This window comes from Anticarsia gemmatalis, chromosome 12, assembly GCF_050436995.1.
Source record: "Anticarsia gemmatalis isolate Benzon Research Colony breed Stoneville strain chromosome 12, ilAntGemm2 primary, whole genome shotgun sequence".
NCBI lineage: Eukaryota > Metazoa > Arthropoda > Insecta > Lepidoptera > Erebidae > Anticarsia > Anticarsia gemmatalis.
Window position 1 is genome coordinate 4282876 of NC_134756.1, and position 27884 is coordinate 4310759.

General features: G+C 34.5%; 1 protein-coding gene across 1 annotated transcript; it reads right to left on the bottom strand.

Annotated features, from left to right (window-relative positions):
- Window positions 1-16: 16 nt before the first annotated feature.
- On the bottom strand, window positions 17-27675 carry Ork1 (open rectifier K[+] channel 1). The gene is made up of 6 exons (XM_076120898.1): window positions 27084-27675; window positions 5631-5810; window positions 3861-3982; window positions 3326-3566; window positions 2585-2847; window positions 17-2274 (listed from the first exon to the last, which is right to left on the bottom strand). Exons 1-6 carry the CDS (start codon window positions 27226-27228, stop codon window positions 109-111), a joined length of 3117 nt encoding a protein of 1038 aa, XP_075977013.1. The 5' UTR covers window positions 27229-27675; the 3' UTR covers window positions 17-108.
- Between the last annotated feature and the right edge of the window lie 209 nt (window positions 27676-27884).

Sequence of the window (27884 nt, forward strand, 5' to 3'; positions counted from 1 at the left end):
AGCCACCATAAAATATTGGACGGTTTATATTTATCATTAATTTATACTTACTCTAAATAATTTATAAATTAAATAATTATTCTACAATTCTCTAAAAAGGCACTTGGGTTACGTATTGTCTTTGTCTTTGAAGTTGTCTACAACAATATCAGTTAGACTGCATCGTCTGGAATCACTCTCTTCATTATTGCTGGCGTTTTCTCTACGAGAGATGCGAGAGAAAAGTCTTGGTACTGGTCCCGTACTGGACCGACCAGGTTCCCCTGGCGCAGGAGAATATCTTCTTATACGAGGCTTGGACACCTCTCCTTCAGTTGGCGTTTCTGAATATGGCGGAGGCGGCTGCTGCAACATCGTCATACGATTTTCTCTTGAAGCAGTTGCAGTTGGTAGCTGTAATTCTGCACCAGCTACCACAGTTGCTAATGTAGGAGTGAACTGTGGAGCAGCAGCCCTAGCAGACACTCTCCTCCGTCTCGGACCAGAGTCATCTGAACGTCTTTTAGCTTCTTCCAGTCCATCTCTACTAGGTGGTGTCGGTATACTGAAATCGAGTCTCCCGGACCCACTTCTCCTCGATGTGCTAGGATTGTTGTCAGTAATGTAATCCATTAGTCCTGAAGGCTCGCCTGCGTTACCATATGGCCCTTGAGCAGCGGTTTCTAAAACTGCTAACGCTCTCAGAAGATCAGCCACGCTTGTGTTTTCTAGAACTTCAACTTGCTCCGACTCGGGCAGGTTTGAAATGTTAACATCGGGGTCGAACAAACTACGGCGACCGTGCTTTGTTTTATTTTTGTATTTCTCCAACTCATTCGAAAACTGGCTGCGCTCTTCAAATGAACGATTACGACCTTGCCTTTTCTGTTTATTAAATTGTTTGATGGTAGCCTCTAAATCCCCTGAATTTTCATTCGGAGAACTGTCTTTACGTTGTTTACCGAACGACGGGAATAAACTACTGCGTCCAGCACGTGTTTTATTTTTGTAATCAACAAGTTCATCTGAACTCTCGGGCATAACCTCATCATCATTTTTCTTAGATCTACCAAAAGTAGGGAACAAGCTCAATCGTCCTTTCTTCGTTCGATTCTGATATTTTTGTACTTCCTCTTCATCTACTGTATCTTCATCATTACTCGTAAGGCCACTAAAATCAAATTTGGGGAAAATGCTTCGTCTACCTTTCTTAGTACTCTCTTTATAACGCGCTGCGTCATCATCAGGGTCGCTAAAATCAAATGTAGGAAAGATACTATGACGACCTGATTTAGTCCTCTCCTTATAAGCCCTAGCATCTTCGTCTTCGCTAAAATCAAACGTAGGGAAAATACTGTGTCTTTTGGTCTTTTGATACGATCTAGCGGCAGCCGCGTCTTCATCTTCTGAAAAGTCGAATGATGGGAAAATGCTGTGCCGGCCACGGCTGGTCCTTTCTAAATACCCACTTGGGCCACTATCATTGTCTTCACTAAAATCGAACGACGGGAAAATGCTGTGTCTTCCCTTTTTCGTTTTTTCTTTATAGGCATCTGCTTCGTTCTTTTCTTCGGAGCCAAAGTTGAATGAAGGGAATATGCTTCCTCGCCTGGGCTTAGTACCACCAGCATTCTCATTAATCGCTTGTGGTCCAACAATTTTGCTTTTCATCGAACTCTTAATGAACTCAGTGGGAGTTTCACTGGAACTAGGTTTTCTAAAGAAGAACCTTGTAATAATATTTTGAGGCACCACGCTTTCCTCTGGTTTGGACGGTAAAGATAATTTTCCACTTCTTAAGTTTGCTTCTTTTCTGAATTTCTCAGCAGATTCTCCATTAGTCCAAGTATATTCATTATAGGTTTCTTGCGGTACAGGCTCTTTCTTATAATTAGGTACAGCCACACTAAGCGCTCTCGTCCTATGGATACGGTCTTTTCCTATACTGAACATAGGAGGCCTTTCATTTGCCAAGATATGCTCATCGTCGAAGAGATGTACACCTTTGTCTTTCTGGGCCGCATTCTGCTGTTCTAATCCTCCTAGTACATTTACCACTCTTGCTAACAATTCAGCAGGCTTTACGATAGCTGAAGCAGTAAATGTCTTTTCTTTATCAATTCCAAGTAAATCAGTATCAGATTGTATACGAAGCATGTCTTTTGCGGTAATTTGAATGTTTTCTGAATTCGCTCGCTTTCTTTTATACACTGGGAATCGAGGCTCGACGTCATAGGTGAAGATTGGACAACTTTTACTTCTGGGTATGGTCGGGAAAGATTCTACGTATACAGGCTGAAATAAGAAAATAGTTTGATTTAGAATATAAATAAAAAGGACCATTAAGTCCAATCAGAACATGTCACTATTAAACTTCTATTAATTTATAATAAATAACTAAACAAAATATAAAATGCAGGTGAACCAAAATGAGATACTCGAGTTAGTTCTTGATTGAAGTATCCAATAAGTTATCAGATGGAATTATGACACGTTTTCACAGGTACTGTCACTTTGTCTGACAATTAGGTAATCTACCATAAATAAGTGATAAATAAGCTGTAGTCTTTAAAATTATTTGTAAAGTAGATGATAAAAACCTCACCTTTATCTTAATCAAGTTAGCTTCATTGATAATCTTCCTCAAGGCCGAGAGATCTTTCGTGAATCCCTGTAGAATCCTATTTTGTGTGTTTTTGATCTGACAGGCAAACTTTTGCTCAATTCTATGGATACGCTCGGATCTCATACCACTGGTTATAAAACCGAGCAACATTACTATGTAACCGAGGCCAAAGGTGATCCAAACGATGAGGAAGATTTGATAAGCGCAGAAGTAGCCGTACTTGAAACCATTGTTCACCGTCCCTGGAAAAAGGTAAAAAAATAATGTAAAGAGCTTGTGTCAGCTACAGTAGCGTAATTCTGTATAGTCTGTACTGTCGAGTATCGAGGGTTTTAAAATGTGCTGCCAAAATAGTTCTTACGGAGCCCGGTAGAGGCGCTAAACAGATTTTCGTGTAAAATTTCTCGATAACTAGCCGGTTATCAGTAGTCGATAGTAGTAGAGAATCGAGTTACAGTAAAATATTTTTATGTCAATATTATATCTGGTACCCCCAAGAACATAAGGAAAACTAAACATGTTTAAATTTACATCAGTGTCCAAAAATGTATGTGTAAAAGTTTAGAGAGGTTCTGTATTTTCTTTTAACGAATACAAAGTCAATACCAAATATTTTTTTTATGGAGTATTCTCCGTAAAAAAAATATTATATACCAAAGATATTTCTTTGGTACGTTAAAATGAAAATCCAATATTTGGAAAGGCTAAAACAAGTCTTACCTGCGACCAAATCTCCAAAACCGATAGTAGTGAGAGTCACAAAGGCATAATAGATAGACGCAACGTAATCCCACCCTTCAAACACAACAAAGATGCAGGCAGGTAGAAAGATGAAGAACAGGAAACCAGGAACCAGGTACAGGAAGATCTGGCCCAACATGCCAAGATTTGTGAAGTGGTAGCCAAGGTTGTGGGCACGTTTTTCGTTACGTTTCTTGTATTTACGGTACACTGAGATGAGCTGGAAATAAATAGTTATTTTTTTTAAAACAGTTCGTGTAATAATCTCTGAATTTATAAATTCAGTATTATAAGATTAAGATTCTTTAAATGGCAAGTTTGGAGTAGTAATTAATAAATGGTTCCTAGCAGAAATGGAATATTTCTTTACAGTTTTTGCTATAGTTAGAGATCAGGCGTTTGCGACTGGTGTAAAAGAAAATATCGAATATTAGTTTATTTTGGTAGTTTGTATTTGAGTTCAAAAATACCTGTTATTAAATAAGTATTACTTTGTACTCCAAGGAATACATACCTGCATACCAAAGTATTCACCAAGGTTGGCAAGCAAGATACCATTGATAGGTATACCGAAAAGACCGTAGAATATCATCAGAATTCTTCCCAAGTGTGTCGTTGGAGCCAAATTGCCGTAACCTGAAAGTCAAACACATTGACTGTATTAACAAAAAAGAGACCAAAATAATAACGGGGCGGGTCGTATTGCTCACAAAATGGACTTTGAACTTGCTTTAAATCACATTATTGAAGATGTAATCGTATCATACTGTCCAATCAAGTCTATCGTTTCGCGAGATTCAGATCAATTAGAACTTGCTTTATTTTCCATGTCATAATAGAATACTCAGTAGCTATCCTTCATAGCTGTGTACAAATCAATATGACTATTACGAAAGGTTTCAGAATGCGAACAATGAGAGGCTAGTTACAAATGATGTGATAGATAATGAACCAGGAAAGTAACTATAGAAATAAGGCTGGCCACATATTTGCTATTATGACGCCAGTAGCACGATTCTCTACAATTAGAACCATCGAGTATCAAGAGTTTGACATTTAAAATGTGCTGCAAAAATAGTTTATACAATGTCCGCTAGAGGCGCTGATCAGATTGTCATACAATTTTTCGGTAGCTTGCCGGTAGTCGGTAGCTGATAGTGGTAAGAAATCGCGACACGATGTCTGTCGTTCGATGTATTGCGTTTAAGAAGTAGGTATGTAACAATTATTAGACGTATTTTGAGAGTTCCTGTCATTGGCTAGTCCAGAATGATGGTTGTGGGAGACATGACTTGGCTTCAGGTATATATGTCCTAGGTATTGTGTGAAAAAGGGTTGTTCCTTGAGTCACCTAGGTCTTTATCTATTGGGCCTGCTAGTGTATATGCAAGGTGGTTCATGTCAAACGACCGTTATCGAGTAATCGTGATAAACACTTTCTAGCGGTTAACAATAGCCAGTGAGCAAACAGCCTATTATATAGGTATTGTAATCAATACTAAATACATAGTTTAGTTGCAAAACCTTATAATTGGCATTGAATCATTACGTACTAATAAACTATGATGTTGTTTGTTCAAGATCTATTGTTAGATGCAGTTTTAGTACCTCTTGGTATATAAGTACTTATTGTTTTTTTCTTAAGACAACTCCTGCTCTAGGAATAGCTCTTGTGTTGCTTGGACTTTTTACAAACATACAAACAACGAATAATTTGTGAATCGCACAAAAAAATTGTTTCGTGTAGGAATCGAACCCACGACCTCTCGATGCACTGGTACTGGCGGGTTGGCTACAATAACCACTGCGCCACGGAGGCCCACAAAAAAATTTATATTATTTTGACCACACCTGAGCAAATTATTGATACCTATAATATCACGCCTGTTATACCAGAAGGTGTAGACTGAAGTGTATGAAAATACACTCACGTTACGCCATTACCAATGTAGTCCCATGAAAAGGGGCGTGTCTATAGCCATATACCGGGCACGTCACCAAACTCCGGGCTACTATTGAGAAATATTTTAATAAAGACTAATAGTACTTAACCTGGGGGCCTATCACGTATCTTAGTTGACAGCCATTTGAAAGCTACTATGCTGTCCATTGTTTTCTCCCTTAGATTATAGTGATTAGTACGTTACGTCAAAGCAGCAATGTACTGAATAGTGACCAGATCCGGGAATAAAACTTGAGATCATGATTAGCAGATGGAAGTTTGTTGTTCTATTTCATCTATACTGCTATATTTATTTTTTATATTTTAATTAATCTAACTTACCAATAGTACTGACGACAGTGTACGAAAAGAAGAAGGAGTGATAAAAGTCCCATCTATACGGCGGCTCATTATCTTCTGTTGTGTCGTTGAAAAATGGCTTCCCGCAGTAGTCCGACAGCTTCCTAATGATCGAATCTTGACCCACATCGTCACTCGGCACGTAATTTTTGTATAACAAATCTGAAATAAAACAAAATCATTCGTTATTATAGTTATTTATTGATTTGCAGTTTCTCAAGTTTCGAGGTATCCGAAGTATTAATTCATCGATTTTATTAATTGAATCCCGGGAAAATATTTGGGCAATGAGTATCTGTTCTGAGCCAGGTTGTCAATTTATCTTTGTAAGTATGTATTAAGAAATATATTAGTATTCGATTACCATAGTACAAGCTCTGCTTAGTTTGGAATCAAATGATCGTGTTGTCAGTTGTCAACTATATTAAGATTTATCTACAAAATCAAATACACATGCAGGATATTACAAACTCCTACAAGTCGTGATTGTTAACTTTAAAATTTATCACTATAAATAATCAACGAGGCTATTAAAACGGCTACAAAATACACATATTGTTACCGGACATCGTGACACTCTTGTTAAGCGGAACATTTCAAACATTGTTCTACAACAGACATTTAGACGTTTTCTCCTAACAACATAATCACGAAAAAATATATAGGGCATTAATTAGGCGGTTAACCAGCTTTTTACAAATGACAATTTTACGGGCGGATTAACACAAATTAGATGTTTTTATACCCAATTGTGTGGTTTTCGAGTAGTATTGATTAGAGCTGGTAAAAAGTACGGGAGCGCTGCCCGCCGTCACCGTCGTTGTGACAAAAAACATGGTGATTGAATTACGTATGAATGAAAGACAGTGTTCTTGACTTCACTAAACGATTTGAGGTTAAATAGCGCGAAGAAATGGTTCAATTTGTTCCTTACTTGAAGTTTAAGCCGTGAAACCCCAACAACAACTGCTATTTACGATCTCTTATGCAAAGGTAAAGATAAGCTGTCGATTTGCGTATTGCTTCTATTATGCAAAACAGGAATTCAATATAACAGGGCTACAAATTGAAACGTCAAACATACTCGTATACCTGATTAATCTGAATCCCACAAATCCTGTGGCTACGGAAGCCATTTGTGGTTGCACACAGTAGTCCATTCAACCTATCTAATAATGGGTTTGAAAAGGCGCGGCCCATCATTGTCGTTGATTATCATTAAACAGACATAAAGCAGATTTACGATGGTACCAGATTCAATGGGACCATTACACTATGTTATTCGAAGGCCATTGCCAAGATCGGTGCAAAGAACGATTAATTGATTTTAAATACGCATTAACTTTGCCGGTATATAGAAATTTGTACGGATTCATGACTAATGTCATCACCTAGTAAGAGATTCTTAAATAAATAAACATGATTATCTTGCATCCGATAAAGGATAATACGACTAAAGATGTTGACCGAAATAGTGGGCTTCGTGAGAACCCGATGGAAGGAGATCTTTGCTCAACAGTGGGACAGAATAGAATGCTAATGAAAAAACCGCTCATCCTGATAAAAAAAAAACCACTGTGCCTCTTACAAACTTCTTGTAGAAGAGGATTGCGCTCATAACACTCAATCATTTAACAAATAACAACGGGCACAGATTTAGACCACATCCGAGTAACTCTTTACAGATCTCCCTTTTATTGAAAAACGGATAGATAAACCTAATAATAATTGATAATAGTTAGCTGTCATCATCATACTTAAGATATGCAACATGCCTTCTTCCCATGTAGACAGAGACTAATAATAATCATTTAAGAGTGAAGTACTTCTATAACCTTCTCTAAACAGTGACAAATCATCATTACGGGTCATTAAGGTGAATTGATGATGATTATTTTGATGTTATCAATTAGTAGACGATTAGATCTTACATGTTTTTATGGCCTACATAAAGGGTTGATCTGTACTATAAATAAATGATCAGTTATTTTTAAGTTTGCTTAAAAAAATACTGAGCACAGTGATTGTGTAATAACTTTGTAGTCAACATACAGTAGTAATATTATTGTTGATCAAAATGCTTTTGAAAAATGTGACAGTGTATACATACCTAAGTAACTATCTTTGGCCCGAACCGTACCGAAATTCTTAAACCTACTATACGTACTGCTATTAAGGTACCTGTACCTCGATTCTCTACCACTATCGACTACCGACAACCGGCTAGCTGTCGCAATTTTGACATTTAGAATGTACTGCCAAAATGTTTCCTACGACACCCGTCAGAGGCGCTGATCAGATTATCATACAAAATTTGTCGATGACAGGTCGGTTGTCGGTAGTCGATAGTAGTAGAGAATCGAGCTACTGAAGTCTTAATCCCGGTTTTCACCGCAAGCAGAACAGACCCATTAATGACTTCGTTGAACTCGCAAGTGCGAACTGAACACCTTAAAATTCCATTTTGGTGGAAATGCAAGTATGCCGTTTGCGCTTATGAGTTCGACGAAGTAATTGATGGATTATTTCCGCTTGCCGTGGAAACCGGGCTTTAAGACAACAAAAATGGTTCAACGCCTCTACTTGGATTTGAACATTTGGATTAAGATCACGTTTCAAATGTCTGATTCAAATAGTAAGCCAGATAACATCACGGATCATGTTTTGCAATTTAGTAACTTTGTCAACTTTATTGATGTTTAGAATTAGCACCGAATTACGCAAATTAGGCAGTGTGCTTTCATTGTACACTGTGGCGAATTGGCAATGTTGCACGCGAATCAGCCGTCGAGCGCGTGTAACGGCTAAGATTTGGTCAAAATACTTATAGTTAATTGGTCCGCATTTTCATGTTTGCAAAGAATTTTGCTCACGTTAACACATTTTATTAGCAAATGTTTACAAGTAACATACACTGACGTTGAACTTCAATTACGAAATTAGTTTAATTCCTGTAGTTCGGTTTAATAAAAGTGATTTTAATGTACTGATGATATATACGACTGACTAAAGATACATTTACCCAAATGGTCGCGGATTCGAACCTAGGCTAAATACCTATCTATAAATTGTTTTAACGGTAAATCTAACTATTGTGATGAACCCTTGGATGTCTAACGGATCTAAAAAAAGTTTTTGAATAGACACAACGTCACCAAACCACATTTGTAGCGTAGCGAACTCTAGGCCTAACTTTTTCTTATTCCCTTGCTCAGTAGACGGTAGAACAAGTTTTAACTTTTGTAATTCACCCTTAGATGATGCTTAAGTGGTACAATAACAGCTTCATATAACAGGAAGATACTTATAATTGTTAATACCGTTGACCTTTAATTGTCGCGTGAATAATGTTATCATTACAAGTATTTTATCGATATCAATTGCATATTGAAATAACATATGTACGGAATGTGAAGTTCAAAATACTTGAGAGTGCTTGATTTTAGAGGACTATATTCCGTCAACACATTGTCTTAACAAAGTTGTGTGTTCAAATAATTACCTCCCCCTCCAAATTTCGTACGAAACCAGCCTTATTTACAGAGTTTTTTAGACCCTTATAAACAAATTTTGTAAAACAAAAATGTTTTAAAATAAGGGATATTATAGTCAGCTAAAAACGTATCTATTCATCTTGAAACGATAGGCCACCGATACCCCACGCCGAAACGTCAATCATGGTAAAAATGCAATAGAAATATTATAATAATTATATAACGCGCAATGTTTAAAATATACCTATTGTTTTCTTACTTTAATTCCTATCAAAAATATATTTACATCAACCAACTATTGGTCTATTAAACGTAATTTTCCTTTAACTAATCAAAACTTATTTGTGTTTCAGACTTACAGGTATTTCTACATTCGATCGTAAAGTTGTTTAATATCAAAGACAATAAGATAAATATCAATAATTATTACTAAATATCGATAAAATAGTCATCTTTACGTGTAATAAACGTTTATAATTATACCTTTATAGGCGTTTAATACCTAGATAAGAGGACTGATTGTAAGGCAATGAGATTGACACAGAAATCAACTAGCCCTGCATGGTAATCGTGTGTTTTATATGTAAAGGGCGCGTTTACATTGATTTTGAATGCAAATCCGATATTTTGCATTCCGTTTGAGACTAGGAAAGTCCTAATGATCTCACAATCTTATGAGTTTAATTGGTTCCGGATGTATGTGTTATTTATCATTGATTTCTATCAATCTAATATTTAACTGAACTAGTTAGAAACCAAATGACAGTATTTGTGCTGTATATTGTTTTACAGGTTATTATAATAACAAATGAATAATACATGGTTCTATCCTCAGGTAATCTATTTCACGGAATATTTTTTAACTTACACCGCAATAGGTATATTCAAAAATTTATCATATATTTTGCTAGATTGAATTTGGTAGACAATGAAAAAATGCGCTCTAAATATTACAAATTAAACGTAAGTATAAAGGAACGGTACTCATAGACCCGATACATTATCCTTCTTAATATTGTATGTAAATGCGAAAGTTTGTAAAGATGGATGGATGTATGTATGTGTTTCTTACTCTATCTCGTAAAAACTACAGGACGGATTTTAATGAAATTTGGTACACTAATCGCTAATAACCCGTATTAACACATATACCTACTTGTTACCCCGGGAAATCTATTCACGAAGTCACGGGCAGAAGTTATATAGTTAGTCAATAACCTGTATTTTTTCCTTATACCTCCCTGTAAGACAGTTATTAATAGATCTTATATTGCACAAACATTTGCGTGATGTATAGTATATACGTGTTATAGATGTTACATAGTTACACAACGGGAAAACGTACTAATTATCACATCAGCCATGAATTAAGGTGTAAAATGGTTTATCAGTTATAATAAATCGTTATTATTTGCCCATATTTGTGACATACTTGTTTGTGAGTCGTGAATACCCTGTTGTGGTGTTATTGTGACGGTTTATGGCCTTAAACACCTTTGAGAGGGAATATGTATAGATGTTCGAATATTAGGGCTTTAACGTTTTTGTAAAGGAATTAGCGAAGAATCGTTTGATGTTATGATAAATTTGCTTTGAATATTAAAATTGGTCGTTAGATGTTTATTTATTAAAACAATATGTTTTATTATTCACTGTTTTAAATAAACATAGCTAGTGAAAGGGTTTATATATTTTTTCATTTTAGAAGAAAATGTCATTACACACACATATTAAGGTTATGAATATGGTTTAATAATTCATAACCTTAATATAATAATGTGTAATAACATTAATTATGGTTTAATAATACATTTTTTACAATTTTCGTAGTTACTTTAATAATTGTTTCTCAATTAAATAATGCGTACTAAAGCCTTTGCGAACTTAAAAAAAACAACAAGAGGCGGTATTAAATTAGCTTTTTGGGAAGCTTACTTTTTAGGTCTTAAATTTTTTAATTCAGGCCAGCAGTATAATAAAAATTTCCAACGTGTATTTAGGTTAATTAAAGGTAAGTTGATCTAATCAGAGGATAATGTACGGGGAATAACAATTTACTACATTCGTGACGCGACAAATGTTTAAAGAAAATCTGTCGCAATTATTTGTCACTGGACGTAAAGTACTAAAGCAAATGGAAGAAAACGAGCTCTAGATAATTCTCATATTCGGTCTAAACTAGACTGTATTTGTAGTATCGTTATCGTCACTCTTATTACATTATCACTATGGAGAGATAGAGTCGGAGAAATGATTCGTTGACATTAAAGACATTAAATATTAGGTCGGAGAAAAAGTCTTTTCGCATTATAGTATGTATGAACTTGTAATAAAATCTCTTTGGCTTCGAGAATCACAAATGAGTACACGGTTCATTAGGTTTCTTTCTGTGAGCTCGTGAGGTACCCAAATATCGAGTTGTTTTTGTGTAGAGAAAAGATTTTGTTACAAGTTCATACATACTATAATACGAAAAGACTTTTTCCGCGACCTAATAATACAAACTGATAAATCCTGTGATGAAGAAGAATTATGAAACATTGGCAGTCTTGGGTGAACAATATAGGCGAAGACGAATTACGATGGATTTTCAACAGCATGAAACGTTGCGTACAAATAATTTAGCTTCTGTGAATTGTGTTAGTTGTTTTCGGCGAATATGCAAAAAAAAGATATCTATTCGAATTACACCCTCTTGGCTTGCTTCAGTCAAGTACATATAAAATTACACTTTCTTGGCTTTCCTCAATCAATAGGTACACATAGGAACACAATTTTTTTTTAAGAATAATTAACGTTGCCATTCTAAATGTTTACTAGTAGTTTCGATTAATAGTCAAATACCCAACTATTAGTCATGTCTGTTTGTTTGTCCTGATGAGTTGAGCGCAAAACCGAAGAACAAAACGTAAATTATGACGATATAAAAGGAGAAACAATCGAACGTTTGCTTTCTGTTTCTTACTTTCGATCGAACTTATACGGGTCACTTATAACACAGAAAAGCTATGAATTCAATTTCTAAACCTCATCAAACAATCATCAACCTAGCCATTTTTCCAACTATGTTGGAGTCGGCTCCTAGTCTCACCGGATACAGCTGGATACCAGTGTTTTAAATAGAACAACTGCCTGCAAACAACTTCCACAACCCAGTTACCTGGGTACAGGATACTCTTCGGTAAGACTGGTTGTCGGACTTTCAAGCTTCTGACTACTGTTAACGACTGTCAAAGATCTTTGAAAATGATAGACGGGAAGGATTTATTTTCCTCTTTTTAAATAAATAAATATATTTCCAGTATGTAACTAATTTGTACATGGAATATAGAGTTATCACATATTATTATTTGACATCTTTGGCTACTTATTACTGGAGATTAAGGGACCATACACAGACAGTATTTTCCAAAAGGAACCAACATATACGAATAAGAATGCATAGAACAAATATACCACATAAAAAATCAGAATCTTCAAATGACGCCATACCGTTCGGCAAGAATGACAGACGACAAAGTCTAATTGAAGGATAATTTTCAGATCACGGCGTGTTATTTGCTGAGGCCTTCGACTGTTTACTCACTCGATGTCACATGAATACACCCAATGGTAAACTTATTATAACGTTATTGGCTCGGCTACCTGTCTCGGGGCTAAGGTTTTCTGCTGAAGTTCAGGTCATGTGAGATTAACGAAGGCTCTTGTTGAGATAATTTTTTGTTTGCGGTTTTAAGTGAACTGTTTGTTATAGTTTTGATGAAATACTGATTACTGATTGCTATCTGCATTAATGCAGATAGCAATCTAGACAACAACGTTTTTTGACTACACTGAGTTATCTGCAATCTGCATAGCGACAAGTATACTAAACTTCATTATGCTTTTCTACAAAAATGTAATGTATACGTAAATTTTAAGAAAAATATTTGCATGCACAGGGCAGTTTCTTCTAAAATATGTACACAGTTCGTTTTCGTAGCCGAGATTGGATACAAAGTTGGGGTAATAACAATAACCTAATTAATACAAGTACTACACAAACACTTTTCTAATACACTATCTGAGTCAATCGAACTGCGGGGGAAGTCCAGATAAAGTCATACGATTGAATCAACCTGATGAATCGTGACCATGAGCATCCAAAGACACTGACCATTAAGTGACCGATTAGAGTGCCGCGGTTAAGTCCCGCAATTATAGTACATGAAATATCATATACTTACCGTGCCGGAAAACAATTTGGAAGAATCCTTAAAATATCCTTAAAAGGATATTTTTTCAATTTAAGAACAATTAACGAAATAAATTCCTTTGGAATTTATTAAAGTTATTTAGACACTCTTTAAAGGAAGGAAGGCCCAGAAAGAGATGACGAGATGAGTTGGACTCTCATACTAAAGATTGGTATCAAATAGCTTTATGCAGAGATAGATGGAAAGTGGAAAGGGAGGCCTCTGCCCTGCCGCGGGACAATATGGGCTAACAAAAATAATAAAGACGGTACGCTTTTAAGGTATAATTCTAAAATGTTATATCAACTTTGCACATCACCTATAAGGTAAAAAAATACCGAATGTAGTTAATACCATTTGTTTGTGAATAAAAATAATAAAACAGGTAGTCACAATGTGACATCTGATCAACTAAATGTACACTTTAAGGAAATGTGAGATACGAATTCTGGTCATGTCGATTTCGAGAACCGGCATATCAATCGCCATTTTGAGATGCCTCGGTAACCTACATATTTGCATTTTGTTAAAACCCAGTGAGCTATTTTTCATGTCGTTTTTCATGACTTACAAGATTCCTCGGAATGTGGAATGACCAGTACTTTAACTACTTCGCATTTTGTTTCATTTTTAGAGGCATAAATTAAAAATTTAAGAGATAGTTATATTGTTACGAGTAGATAGTACTGTACTTACAAGTGTAAGTTAAAGGAATTTTTATACATTAAAAATTTCACACAAATAATACTTGAACCAAGATCTGCTACAACATCTCGTTTCATAAAAAATACTAGTATTCTTCTAAACAGAAAAATTAATACACATCACGATTTACCATTTACCGTAAATGACCATAATAACAGTATATCAAGCTTCCATTTTCCTTCACCATAACTAACTAACGAAGAATAAAGACCCACAATACATTCAAATCACTACCAAAATCTTGACCTGTGACTTTAAAAAGCATCTAAAAGAACAATAATGAATGCCCTTGTGGTTTGGATGGTAGTGCATACGACTGCTATCACAAGGTCCGAGATTAAACTCCCGGGCTCTTTTTTTCTGATTTATATTAGACTATTATGAAAAAAATCCCGGAGTTTAGTAACGTGGCTGGTTTATAGCCTCCTATTTATTACATGTGACTAATTTTGTTAAAGGCGAAACTTGGGTATGTTTTATCCACTATTGTTTCCACATTCAGGTATGAAGTGATAATACTTATGTGTGTATGCAATAGATCAAATAACACGACAGTTGTTTGAGGAAATTCGTCTTTCATCAAAGATTCTGGGGCCGCCAGAGGACACTACCTGACCGGCCTCATGTCTTTTGTTTTTCCTCATTCCTCACTCGGCTGCAGAATTCTAATGTGAAAAACGGCCAGACACATTGATGTATGTAATGCATTAGGAAATTGTAAGGAACCTTCTTTTATGATGTCGGATGTTGCGATTTTTTTCAAGGCTTCTTAGAATTTATGTCCGAACATAAAATTCGGAGTTTGGTTTTGTATTCTATGAGTAACGTTGATTCTGGTTTGAAAAGGTTATCTGTTAGGTGAGTCTAGGCAGACAATAAATAAGTCTAAGTTTGTTTTTTTACGAATTGAAAAACAAAAGCGCTCTATTCATAAAATATTTAGAGAATATTCTAGAGAATAAAACACACTAAAGATTTACAAAAAAAAACTTTTCCGACTTGTTGACATTTTAAATTGCCTCCATTTTAACCTGTATTTATAAAGTAAATCAATCAATTTTCATATAATAACTTAATTAAAAACATCTAATATGTAAGTATGTGTGCAATACAAAAAGTTGATTGAATAAAATAAGCATTGAGAGACAGATAAAATGTGGCTGTATCCTAATATGGTAACTTTGTGCTAGGTTACAGGTTAATAGGTAGAAAAACTAGGACCTACAGTTTTTTATTACAACCAGCAAGAGCCAAGGGAAATTCAACCATATGAAAGGAGCTTAAAGCTGAATATCGTTTGCCAATGATGTTCCATGCAGTGCCTTTAGAATTACTCGGTTTGGGCTTGTAAATGGACGCAAGAAAACTAATAAGTATTAAACTAAACGGTCGGTCCTTCAAGCAATATACATTTAAAAATTCCGTTTATTTTTTTTATTCTAAAGAGGACAACCAAAAGCCATACTGTATGTTTAAATTTACCATCTTTTCTGAGAACGACACGAATACTTTTTTTACGAAGTTTGGCAAATATTATTTGAGATTATCTTAACTTTTTTATGTTTTATTAAACGGGAGTAAAATACATCAAAACTATAGTTATAGTTTTGATGTATATTGTTGTATTCAAGTAAAATTTCTTATGAAAAATTACATCACTATTCCATAGATTAAAATTATGCAGACTTTATGATTGTAACATTCGAATAAATGGGTCAATGAACTGAACTTTGGTACCGTAATCAAAATTTAGGGAACATTTTAAACCTAAAATAAGTGAAGTATTTTGAAGTAAACTGGTTTGAAGACGTTCTTTCCTCATACGGGTTACAAAGGTATTTGTATTCCGACTTTTATTAATACGACTAAGTAAAATATTTTGTCATGTAATACCTTTATACAACGTGTTACAGGAAAACCATTTTATAGGTCATTCTTGAGTTATTAACTGACACCATCTTCCAATGAGTCCAGTTTGAAAAACTTGATGTTGTCCAGTTTGCAATGATTTTTTAACCTATCGCGGCTTGTACACATAGTACTTACTATGCCGGGGACCAAGACCGATGTAAGCCACTCGAAACGTCGAGTAACAAATAAGGTATACCTTTGAAATTCTCATCTCATCTCGATCCTTTTAGCAATTTAGTATGCAGGTATTATGATAATACGTGGTTTGACACTTAATCAAGTAATTTCAATAAGCCTTTCGGGAAAAAGCCTGCAGGCCTGCCTTCTGCAGAAATACTGCTATTTAAATGACCTGTGGTTCAACTAAACCAATTATGAGTCTACCCCACATTTCTGTTTAACCCCGTAGGATAGGTGTAATGTAAATCAAGTAATACAACTAAGACCAGTTTGTTACAAGTGTGCCGCTCATGACCGACTTGTAATTTTAAGGCAATCTTGTTTTGGTACATATAAACATTTGTTTATTCCCCTATATTATCTAACTTCAGTAATTTAGAACTAAAATACTTAGGAAACATATCAGTCATAATTTTACCTACGGTAAAGTCACGGGAGCATTGCTACATGATGACATAGGTATCAAACCGCCTCTATTATGCACTGGAGCTATTCTTGGGGGGTGCTGGCTGGTCCAAAGACAAAAAGATTTAAGTAACGTCTATCTTTTTTCTTTTTTTTTGTAAAGGGCAGTACATTAAAAGTTGAGTACCAGAGGTACACCCTATATGTGTTATCTATGTTAAATTCACCGCTATCTTTTTACTGAGCATCGTTTATTAATATATTAAATAATAATCGGATAACAATTTCTACAACGCTAGACCACGAATCCTATGATCAACAGTTGCATATTATTTGCTATTGTTTGGACAATAGGGACCGGTATGTTAATTTTAAATCAGAATGTAGTTTTTAATACTAGTTTTGGTAACAACATACATAAAAATCTTGCAACTTTATTAAAGACTAGCTGACCCGCGCAACTTCGCTTGCGTCACCTAAGAGAATGGGTCAAAATGTTCCCCGTATTTGTAACATTTTTCGTTGCTACTCCGCTCCTAATAACCGTAGCGTGATGTTATATAGCCTATAGCCTTCCTCGATAAATGGGATATCTAACACTGAAATAATTCTTAAAATCGGACCAGTAGTTCCCGAGATTAGCGCGTTCAAACAAACAATCAAACAAACAAACTCTTCAGCTTTATAATATTAGTATAGAAGATAGTCTAATAAAAACAAGTTTATTCGAAGCCACTGTCGCTGTATTAAAATTTTAAGTCATCACTATCTATTGATAGTGATGACTTAAAATTTTAATACAACATATTGATGTTGTACTATTTATTAATAGTACAACATCAATATGTTCAAGTGATTCATTACATCTCTTCAATAATATAAATGTTCTAATTATTCCCATTACGTACGTCTGAGGAGTCTTACATGATAGTTCCTAGAACTGAGTTATTAAAAACATGCTAGGTATAACATATGTACATGAAATCGAACTATTGTAAGTTCATAGCAATCTTATCTTACTAATATTACAAATACAAAATTTTGTATGTTTAGATAGATGTTTGCTAAATCACAGGAAAATTATTGAACAGACTCTTTGGCAATTTGACACACAGACAGTTTATTACTTGTATGAAATAGGATACTTAAAAAAACCTACGATTTCTTCTTTTTGCGGACGAAATCACAATCCGAAGCTTGCTGAAAATATTTTCATATTAACACAATGGCGCCACAAACATCCGCATTAACAAACTATTAAAACATGAAATATTGTCAATCATACTAATTTACAACCTCTATTCTAACATCACTTATGGAAAAAACAAACTATCTCACTAATTGTTATGACAGTACTCCTAATTTGCTGCAGGAAAATAAGACTTAATTACTTAACAATTAAAGGACACATTTGCTTAAACATGATGATGGTCTTAACGATTCGCACGTCATAAGCATTGTCCTGTACTACAAAACTAATTATTGGCAATTCATTAAATGGTTTGGACACGATGAAAATGATTATTGCACGGTCGTAACTAATTGTTCGTACGAGTTCAAATAATGCGTGCTAATTTATGTCGAATATGGTTCTCGATGCAATGTGACTTAGTGATGAGATCCAGTAGTTATCACTGGGAAAGCTTGAGGCGCTTAATAGTTTTTGAAAATGTTTTTCGCAATAGCCTTTACTCTTAATGGGAAGAAATAAGAATAATTGGCGACATAAATTTAATGGTTAACAAATTCGTTAAGATTAAATTTCAGGACGGCCATCTACTCGCGTTTACATAATATGTTTTATAATGCGAACCTTCTGAAAGTACCTAATGACTAAATAAGTAGTTCTAATTTACCGTTGCTATGTGTTGTCATTTTGTATATCGTTGTCATCATCATCAACTCGTTCGATGATATTTATGTTAACTTAGTACATTCTGGCTCTGGAAGGTTATGTATACTGACTTACAGGATTGAGAATCTAAATGTATAATGTGGTCTCAACGTTGATTCCGAGGTCGGTCAACTATATAATATATCAGCTTAGCCTTTCTTCCAAGCTATGTTGGAGTCGGCTTCCAGTCTCACCGGATGCAGCTGAATATCAGTGTTTTACATGGAGCGACTGCCTATCTGACCTCCGCAACCCAGTTACCTGGGATAACACGATACCCTTCGGTAAGACTGGTTGTCAGACTTTCAAGCTTCTGACTACTGTTAACGACTGTCAAAGATGTTCGAAACATTCAAGCAGTTCAGTGACATGCCCGGTAAAGCGCCCCCTATTTTTTGGGACTAACTTTGTTAATGGCGAAAGGCGGGTTTATTTCATTTTCAATTACATAAAAGACAAGCAGGTAAATACATACATTTTATCTTTACGTTGTTATTTCAATAGCTTTCACGTTAAACAAGAATGTATGTAGGTTTTTTCTTCTATAAATAGCTCAGCGATTAGCCAATTGTTCTATTGTCGAAGCATTCATTTAGAATCCATTGACACGTTATAGTTGAGACACTGTTTCACAATGTTTTTCAGTAGTTTTTATACTTTATTTGTTTATATATTGACAAGAGAAAATAAATTACTAATTTCAAAATAGTGTTGAAATAACAAAAGGAAGACTGCTAGCAATTATTTTTTTTGCCCGCATTAGGTTTTAGATCGCGCCGTTATTCCATTTTTACTTCGTAGAGTGTCAGTTAAATTGGCTGACAAAGTTAATTATATTTAAATTTTATATCAAACCCTTCAAAATCAAATTAAAATCGTTTATTATTAATTTTTTTTCTTTTAGCACCGTTTATCGTTTATTCATTGTGAATCACTTCGTCTATTGGTGAAAACCATAAATATTGATGAAAACCGTATGAAAATCCGTTGAGCAGTTTTTGAGTTAGTTGCGAACAGAACAGACAGAGATGGTAGAGGACTTTATTTTCTATCATAATGCAGTCATAATATCTTTCTTCACGTTGCCATCAATGACGTACTTTTTCAGGACACAAGAGGTACTCAACAAAAGTGATTTTACACTTGACAATCAACGTTGAAAACAAATAATTTTCCATGTAACACTGTCTATCGATAAACTTGATGAGGAAAACAATCTTATAAGCAAATGTAATGAGTTAAACGCTGACATGAAATATTCACTACAATGAGGTAAGTGACGATTGTTCGCCGATAATTATGAGATATTGTTGCTGGCTGATATTTATTTATTTACATGGGTAAATTTCCAAGCCTTTCCAAGATCTTTAGTCTCTGCATACCCCTATTGGAAAGTTGATTTTATTTGTATCGTAGGTATGCAATGTTTTTTTTCACGATATTCAGTGTTACGAAAAACTTCGGAAGCTTTCAGGCTAAATTGTTTTTAATTTCAGGTCCATTTCAGCCTGATATTGCAGTTCTATTTCAAACAATGATGATATAGGTAGATACATATTTTATTTCAAAATCGGCCCTTCTACAATGTCAATTATAGGCTATCGTATTCCATCGAGTTGTATTCGAGCTAATGTCAAAATCGTATCTCTAAATGCCAAAGCTTTAAATCCAATTAGAATTCGATTTTTAGGAGCCAGCTAGCTGTTTATAACCAACGTTAATGAAAGTTAAAGAACTAGCTAAGATTACCTAATTCTCTACAAATCAAATACTAGTTTTCAACCCAACATATTTCTACCAAATGCGGCTTCAAGCGGCGCTTTGACATTAATTTTATCTCAACTGGCTTCTCGATTTATTCTCTTTGGTTTTTCTGCAAAAGGATCCTTTCATAGTATTTGTATATAGGTATATAACATTATTTATCTTGTCCGTTTAGCCCACGCAAAATTTATAATGCATTGTTATCTTTGTTGCATCCTGAGGCGTAAAAAGATGATAAACAATCGGATTTTAATAAGTTGAATTATTGTTTGAGTCGCCATAAGTTGGAAAAATAACTTATAAAAATATGCCAGCCAAGTAGTTATACTTTTTTCTGATCGATACTTTTTGTCCGATCGATAATATCGATTATCGATCAACTCCTATCGATGGGTACCTACTGTGTACTAAAACTACTTAACGGGATAATTTCACATATAAATTAAACATTAAACGTAAATAGTCGTACTATTTAACTTACTATCAATCAATCCTAGACGAGCCGTCTTGGTTATAATTCCAGAAATAAACGTGGAAGTATCTAGAAAAGTAATGTTAGAACAAAATTATAAACAAATAATAAAACGCATGTAAACTTAGTATGTTTCTTGTTTCGCTTCCGCTCAATTAAAGCTCTACTAATATTATAAATGAGATTGTCTGTGTGTATGTTCCAGATTAACGCAAAAACAGCTAAAGCATTCGGATAAATTCTAATAACATAAAAATAAATGAGTGGAGTATTGTACGATCTTATGCCAAAACGGCAAAATCATTTTGTAACTGTCAAAGTGATGTGTTCTTAAGTATGCGGAAGAATATGAGCAATGAAAAAAAAACAAGGTAGGCGCCACCATGTGCATAGGCTAGTATAAAATAAAATCTCCACACCATGGGAATTAAAGCGAAAACAGTAATTGTGTGTAGGAAAAAAGATAATAAAAAAGATTATTAGTCTCGTGAACTTTTATTAGTAACACGATATTTCTGTTTGTGTGTCATTCTTGTCTATAACATTTGACTAATTTGCTCTTCTACAAGAACAAATTTTAGAAAGTCCTGCTAGCCAATATTTGGCTACGATGGTTTCCACATTTTAATTAAATAAGAAACTATTGTGTATCAGCTTGAACTCATTCGTATCGGATTCGACCTTATGGAAAGTAAAGAAAGAAAGAATAAAGTTTATTTAGTAGAACCAGCACAGAGACACACAGAAAAGATACATAGTACATCACAATATAAAATGGTTGAGGATGTGTCTCACGGCTGTAGCAAATAGGTACTCAGATCAACTTAATGTCAAGTACAATAAGTTCTTGACGCTGGTTTTCATCTGGGTCCTTTGCGCCCAATCGTATTCTATACGTATGGAAAAATCTAATTAGTCTTCTTAAAAAAACACCGTACTAAGGTATATATGCGTTTGTTTTTTACGCTGCCCTGTCGGGCGGCCAAGATACCGCTGAAATAATGTAGTGAAGATCCGTCTCCACTACATTATTTCAGATCCGTCTGAGGGAGCTTCAAGCCGGGGATTGGCAAGAAGTGGCCAAAGATCGGGCAAAGTGGCGTTCTCTCGTGTCGGAGGCCAAGACACATTTTGGGTCGTTGAGCCAACGGAGTAGGTAAGTATTCGTTTGTTTGGAGTGTAAGAATACGATTTGACACAAGCTCGACTCCGACACAATGGGATTCGTATTCGAGTGTCGGGAGTAATCCAGCAGTTCATAAATTTTCTTTTAAACGGTGTTGTTGTTTAATTGTATTTGTTTGCGCGGGCGCATGTTATTAAAACCAAACATGACTGGTACAATTCAAGTTGTTAGTGGATCCACGCGAATTCTTTACTAATGTTTATAAGCATTTGTTGCCCACGTGCATTTAACCAGGCGCACTTTCATGATTCGCTAAAGAGATTATTTTTTTAGATGCGATTTCTATTTTTACTTCTTATCGCTTTCTGTAATATAATGTACTAGCTTTGCCCGCAACTGCTTTCTTTTCGATATTTTAAGGGGAAAATCTATCACCCCGTCATATTTTTTCCCAAATACGTTCTGCCGTTTTGTAGCAAACAGAGCAGACTTTGTCTTTCGTGTACATGTAATTTTTTTTACGGTTCATTTGAAATAAGACACACTCACTCTCAATTTTAATATGGGCTATAAACCTGATTTGGAAAACTCAACACAGTTTAGTAAATAAACTGTAGTGAGCTTTTAATTTATTATATTTAGTAAACCGAAAAGAGGGAAACGCTTAATTTACCATCTAAATATTAAAACAAATCACTTGCAATCCCATATCTAAGAAGGTCAAAACGCTAGTCCGATGACCCATAACGAACTGCTTTAAATTTATTTCTGTTAGCAACACTTCTTTCTTTGTATTTTTTTTAATTCACGGCTCACGTTCGAAATTTAAATGGATTGAGGAAAATAGTCCGTTTAGTATTCGCGGGTCTGTCCTTATGCAAATGGCGGTGTCCAAATGTGCAATTTGTATGTGATTTTGTACACGATAGTTCAGAGTTACGTGTCAAGATGAGCTAGTAGCGAGACAAAAGATCTTATCTCTATAACTTTATTAGGATGTCTCAGTACCTACTCTCAGATAAGTCAAGAATATTATTCCGAGCTAAGCATATGCTTTTATTTTCAAAGGTTATTTGCATTACAAAAGGTGACTTTAATAGAATCAGATTTGCTGCTGTTGCCGATATGCTATCAATGGGCAGATTTGCCTATCTTCAGTTGAATTTTGACAAGTCTTCGATACAAACTGTGTCAGGATTTAACTGGAGATAACTAAATCTACTTATTTCATTAAAATGATTATTTCGTGATTTAAAAAAATGGCGTAAAGGGATAGTGAATAATATAATGGAATAATATATACATAAATAATTGTTATCGTAGCAGTTAAACTGTTGATTTGTCATCACATATTTAGTATTCAAATCGATCATTATCCTGGTGTGACATACAACAATAACTTTATATTTAGCCATTGAAAACTATTTAACTTCACAAATAATTTTAAAGATACCAACAATACCTCATTCTGCAACTTTGTTATAACTGTAACATAGATTGTCTAGATTGTGACAACTATCTAACAATCTTAAGAGGACCGTTTTGGCTATCTCCTGCCCGACGTGGAAATATTTCCTGGGGAAATCCCATGTGTTAATACTGTTAAACCTAGTTATAAACTAGTTATGTATCAAACTTTCATAACCTTTTAGTAGGTAGTTTTAGCGTGTAAGGTACTTAACAAATATCCTGAGTCTTTACAAAAACTGGCATTAGTACTTAATTTTAAGTTAAGTATAAAGAAAACTGTTTTGAATACACATTATTTTTCTATCATAGAAGGAAAAAGATTATAAAATGAATTATATTACAATAATATGAACTTGTTTACACCGATTTAAATGTCTTTCTCCAATCTTTATTTATTTGGCAGCTCTTTTTTTTTATTCAGATTTTGACATAATCTTTACCTTATTAGTAGGTTAAACCACGAAAGTGTTCAAAACATATCGGGTTTCCCCATACAACTTGAAATTCGGAAAAAGCTATAAATTTGTTATTAAACATTAATCTGGACAGTTATATGCGTTTAAGTAAATATACAGGAAAGGTTTATTTCGATTTCAGATTTAGCTCTATAATACTTTGCTATAAAACAGTAATGATTTATAATAGAAGCGAATATCGAAGTAAGTGTAAGTGTATAATCTCATCGAACAAAGATGGATGGCTTTATATTCGTTTCAACGCTATTGAATACATAAACTACCGCTAAATGTACCTCAGAAACCGGGGGCGGGGTTCCGTAAAGGATAATATGATCATGAAAAGAGCAAAAATAAAGCTAAAACAGGTTCCGACCACACCTATCGTGGGATAAGGTCAAGGCAATAATAATGATGTTTATACTTTGTCAATATAGTTCTTTTTTTGGTATACTCCCAGTTGTCCCCTCGATCACTGGGGATAACCGGGAATAAAAGTAGGAAGAAAATTCCCAGTTGTCACAACTGAGAATACACCCTTTTTTTCAAGGAGACATTTTTTCATAAGATGCTCGATATTGGGGTGAGGTTTTGCCAGAATTTAGCAATTAGTGTCCCCCTCGGCTACGACCATCAAAACTCTTCAAAGAAACTTTGGTAGTGCAAGTTTCATTACTGAACTTTTCGAAGTACATCTCTCAGAAAACCGACTTTCCCCTGACACTTGACTCGTTTTGGCGATATAATTACTAAGGTAAGTCTCAATATTTATTCTTTACAAAAGGTCTAATGTCGTCCTAAGTACATGAGAGTTCGCGTATCCGTGCGAATGTAGATGACCGCAATGACAATGACGAAGGTCCGATATGATAGTCAAAGGTAACACTCGATGCACGTTGCATCTCAATCGAACGACCGAAGCAATTATTACACAAGTTTTTTACTAAGTCTCGTGGATGAAAACAATGGAATGACACATTAACTAAGAACAGAAGCGTGAGCGGAGATAGTTTCAAATGAAGACCTATATTCTTACTTTATAATACAATGTGGGTAAACAAGCTAAGATGAATGCTGGTTTTTATTGTACCGTAAATACAAAGAATGTTAGAAATGCCGTATTTTGAAACAAAGTTGTTTTATATTTTTATCCATGAATATCTAATTATCTATTCTTCTTTTGTAGATACTAGATATATCTAGGTTTTAATGGCCGATGAGGAGAAATCAGCGGAAAAATAACTTTAAATTTCTTTCTTGGTCTCTGACTATCTCCACATAAAATATCAGTCTATGTTTAAATGTAAGAAGAACAAACAAAACACACATTCGCTTTTATAATATCAGTTATAATAGTTTTATAAACTAACGGTGAAACCCATTCTAAGACCACACCATATTAGTGTTACTATTATTTACACGTAGTTTTTGGATGTTTGCCTTTATATCTAGCAATTTTTTCCCAAAAGTGATTGATTATTTCCAAATATTTATACATTTGAGAATATCAGTTTTATGATTGATTAAGTAACTCGAATAGAGCTTTTCAAAGCTAATCTGCGTAGCTAGCAACGCTTGATATGGCTGTTATTCTAGAACACGCATATGAGTTTTTATACTTTTCTTGATACAGTATACAGGATTAGGTCATTTCGATTTTTTTTTTCTTCTCTGAATAACATTGTTCTACTCTAACATAGACACCGATTGCAATTCCACATGACATTTTCAACGTCATCTTGATCGCATATCTATCCGTCAATTTAGGTACTCATTACACATATTTATACACATGATAATATGATTAATAGTTTTTTAAACCGGTGCCGATGCTATCAATTCAATGTATTTTACGAATTCCACTCATAACAGGAATATGCATACCCGTTTTGATATTATTATGTTGATCTGTTTCGTATTCTCGCTAACAAACACAAGTATAACTAGAAAAATTCAATTTCTTGATCCGGCATTGAAATTTCTACGAATTTCTTATTTTAGAACTGGACAGTTTTCCATTTGCATCAGTGGGCGGGCTGTATTGATTATATTTAACGAGTTTACAAGACTTAACTGACATATTTATATTGTTAGAGTTTCAGATGATCTAGGTATTATAATTTAGCGTAATCCCTCAGTTGCAGAGAATATTCAGAATTTATGACTATCGCTGATAACGTACTAGGAAGGTTTTTAGTCTCAGAACAGTTTGAGATATTTTAAAAGTTAGTTACTTTTTTACATGTCAGTGTTGATGATTATCAGATAGCACCATTTATCTGCATCTAATTTTGAAAAGGACTCAAGTCTTATGTTTCTATAGTGTAAGATGTGCCATTTTCTAAATTGCATATACATTTAGTCAGTGAATAAGTAAAGGAAAAATTACTCTACATTTTCCAGTGAAAGCGTAATATATGGCATTAATTATACTCTATTATTAGATATGTATATTAAAATTAACTTTGTTCAATTTGTATTATCAGGAAAATTCGCGAAGAGCGCTTATCGAAATAGGCGAAGGAACTTCGTTCGTAGTTTTATTTAATTTAAATTTATATTGAGGATAAATATTTTTTACCGTAATGTAACGAAAATCGTTGATGAATATAAAAAAATATGAAACGTATTTAATATAAAGTTACGAATTATTACTATTTACAAAATACCGGTCCCTCAAATCTCTTTTTAGCATAATTTTATATAAAACTACTAAAACTTTGTTTATCATGAATTCAGCTCACGAAACGATGCTTCAATTTTACTTCTGCGGTGAAATGTAAACAAAATGTCAAACACTAATTATTTTTGTTATAAAAATAAAAAACATTCTCTGCCATCCACAATAAAAGATTTCTTGATACCGTTCATTAGGGAGGAATAAAATGACTTTGATTTATTGACTCAATAAATTAATTTAACGGTATATTTTTTATTAATTAATCGTTGTTCAATTTAACCATATTTTGTAATAATACTATGGGGTAATAAAACATTTTGTTTATTTTTTGCAATGTTTAGAATAGTTGTTGAGATAACACAGATATATGGAGTGGATCGATACTGTAAACATTTATGAAGTGCTTTGAAAATTGATTTATTTCACTTATCTGATTAACTAACTGGTCACTTTAAGAATATTGTTTTAAAATAAATCAACTATTAAGTTTCTTCGACCATAAATGTAATTAAAAACACATTTATTTATTTCTAGGTTCAATCTAAAACAGTTTATGATAACCGCAATATTTTTTACCTAGTACTTAACAAAGGTCTGATAAATTTTCATTCAATCAATCATTTATTTGTCTTTGCGTAACTTACTTTGAATTTCGGTTCTTTCTTCCCTGTCTAGTTGTCGTTGCTTTACCTCCAGGGGACTCTCAATGTGTACGAATATACTCGCTCCCACCAGCAGATACATAATGTGCAGCGCAAGCATGCACGTCAATTGCTTCTTGGACATCATCTTGACTAGCTTCTTCTTAAAACTTCTTCACAAAAATCCCAAACACTTCTTCACACTTAAATATCACAATTGTCTAAAAGTTAAAATAAGTTTCATAAAATCACAAATTGTTCGTAATCCATCTTGTCCAATAACGCGCCAATACTAACTGGAGCATCAGAAATCTTAGCGTCTCCAACTTTTGTGTAACACTGCTCAGGTGGTAACTGAGGGCTCTATCACACGAACTCTTGCTTAAGTACCACATGATAATAAGGTCTTCATTGATGATGATTGTGCACTGTCACTTGGTTTCCATAAAGGACCATTTTTGTTTGTGCATCGTAGAAAACAATAATTGTACTGCGACTTGAGATGTCACTTCCCGTTAGAGCGACGTTCGGCTCGAGCGCTCGGTGCGATAGAATGATTTTCCCGGCGCGCGCGCCTGCGAATCGTACGCCGACTGCTGTTACGTCCTTTTTTTATACGGCAAGCTCTAAATATTTGTGTGACAACGACACGAATTAACTCGTCGTAAAGGATAATATGTAAGGTTATTACCGACATAGTTATAGAGCGAGTGCTGACGCAGTGATAATGCTAACACGCCGAGGCGAAAGATTTCGTTTATAACCGGGGATTAGAGAGGATTCTGCGTTTGATAGTGAGAGTTA

Coding starts and splice junctions, on each gene's coding strand:
- Ork1 (XM_076120898.1), bottom strand. CDS start 27,228: ATGATGTCCAAGAAGCAATTGACGTGCATGCTTGCGCTGCACATTATG. Junction 5,811..27,083: donor AGAAAGAACCGAAATTCAAA/GTAAGTTACGCA, acceptor GTTTTATTTCAG/ATTTGTTATACAAAAATTAC. Junction 3,983..5,630: donor CACTGTCGTCAGTACTATTG/GTAAGTTAGATT, acceptor TTTGACTTTCAG/GTTACGGCAATTTGGCTCCA.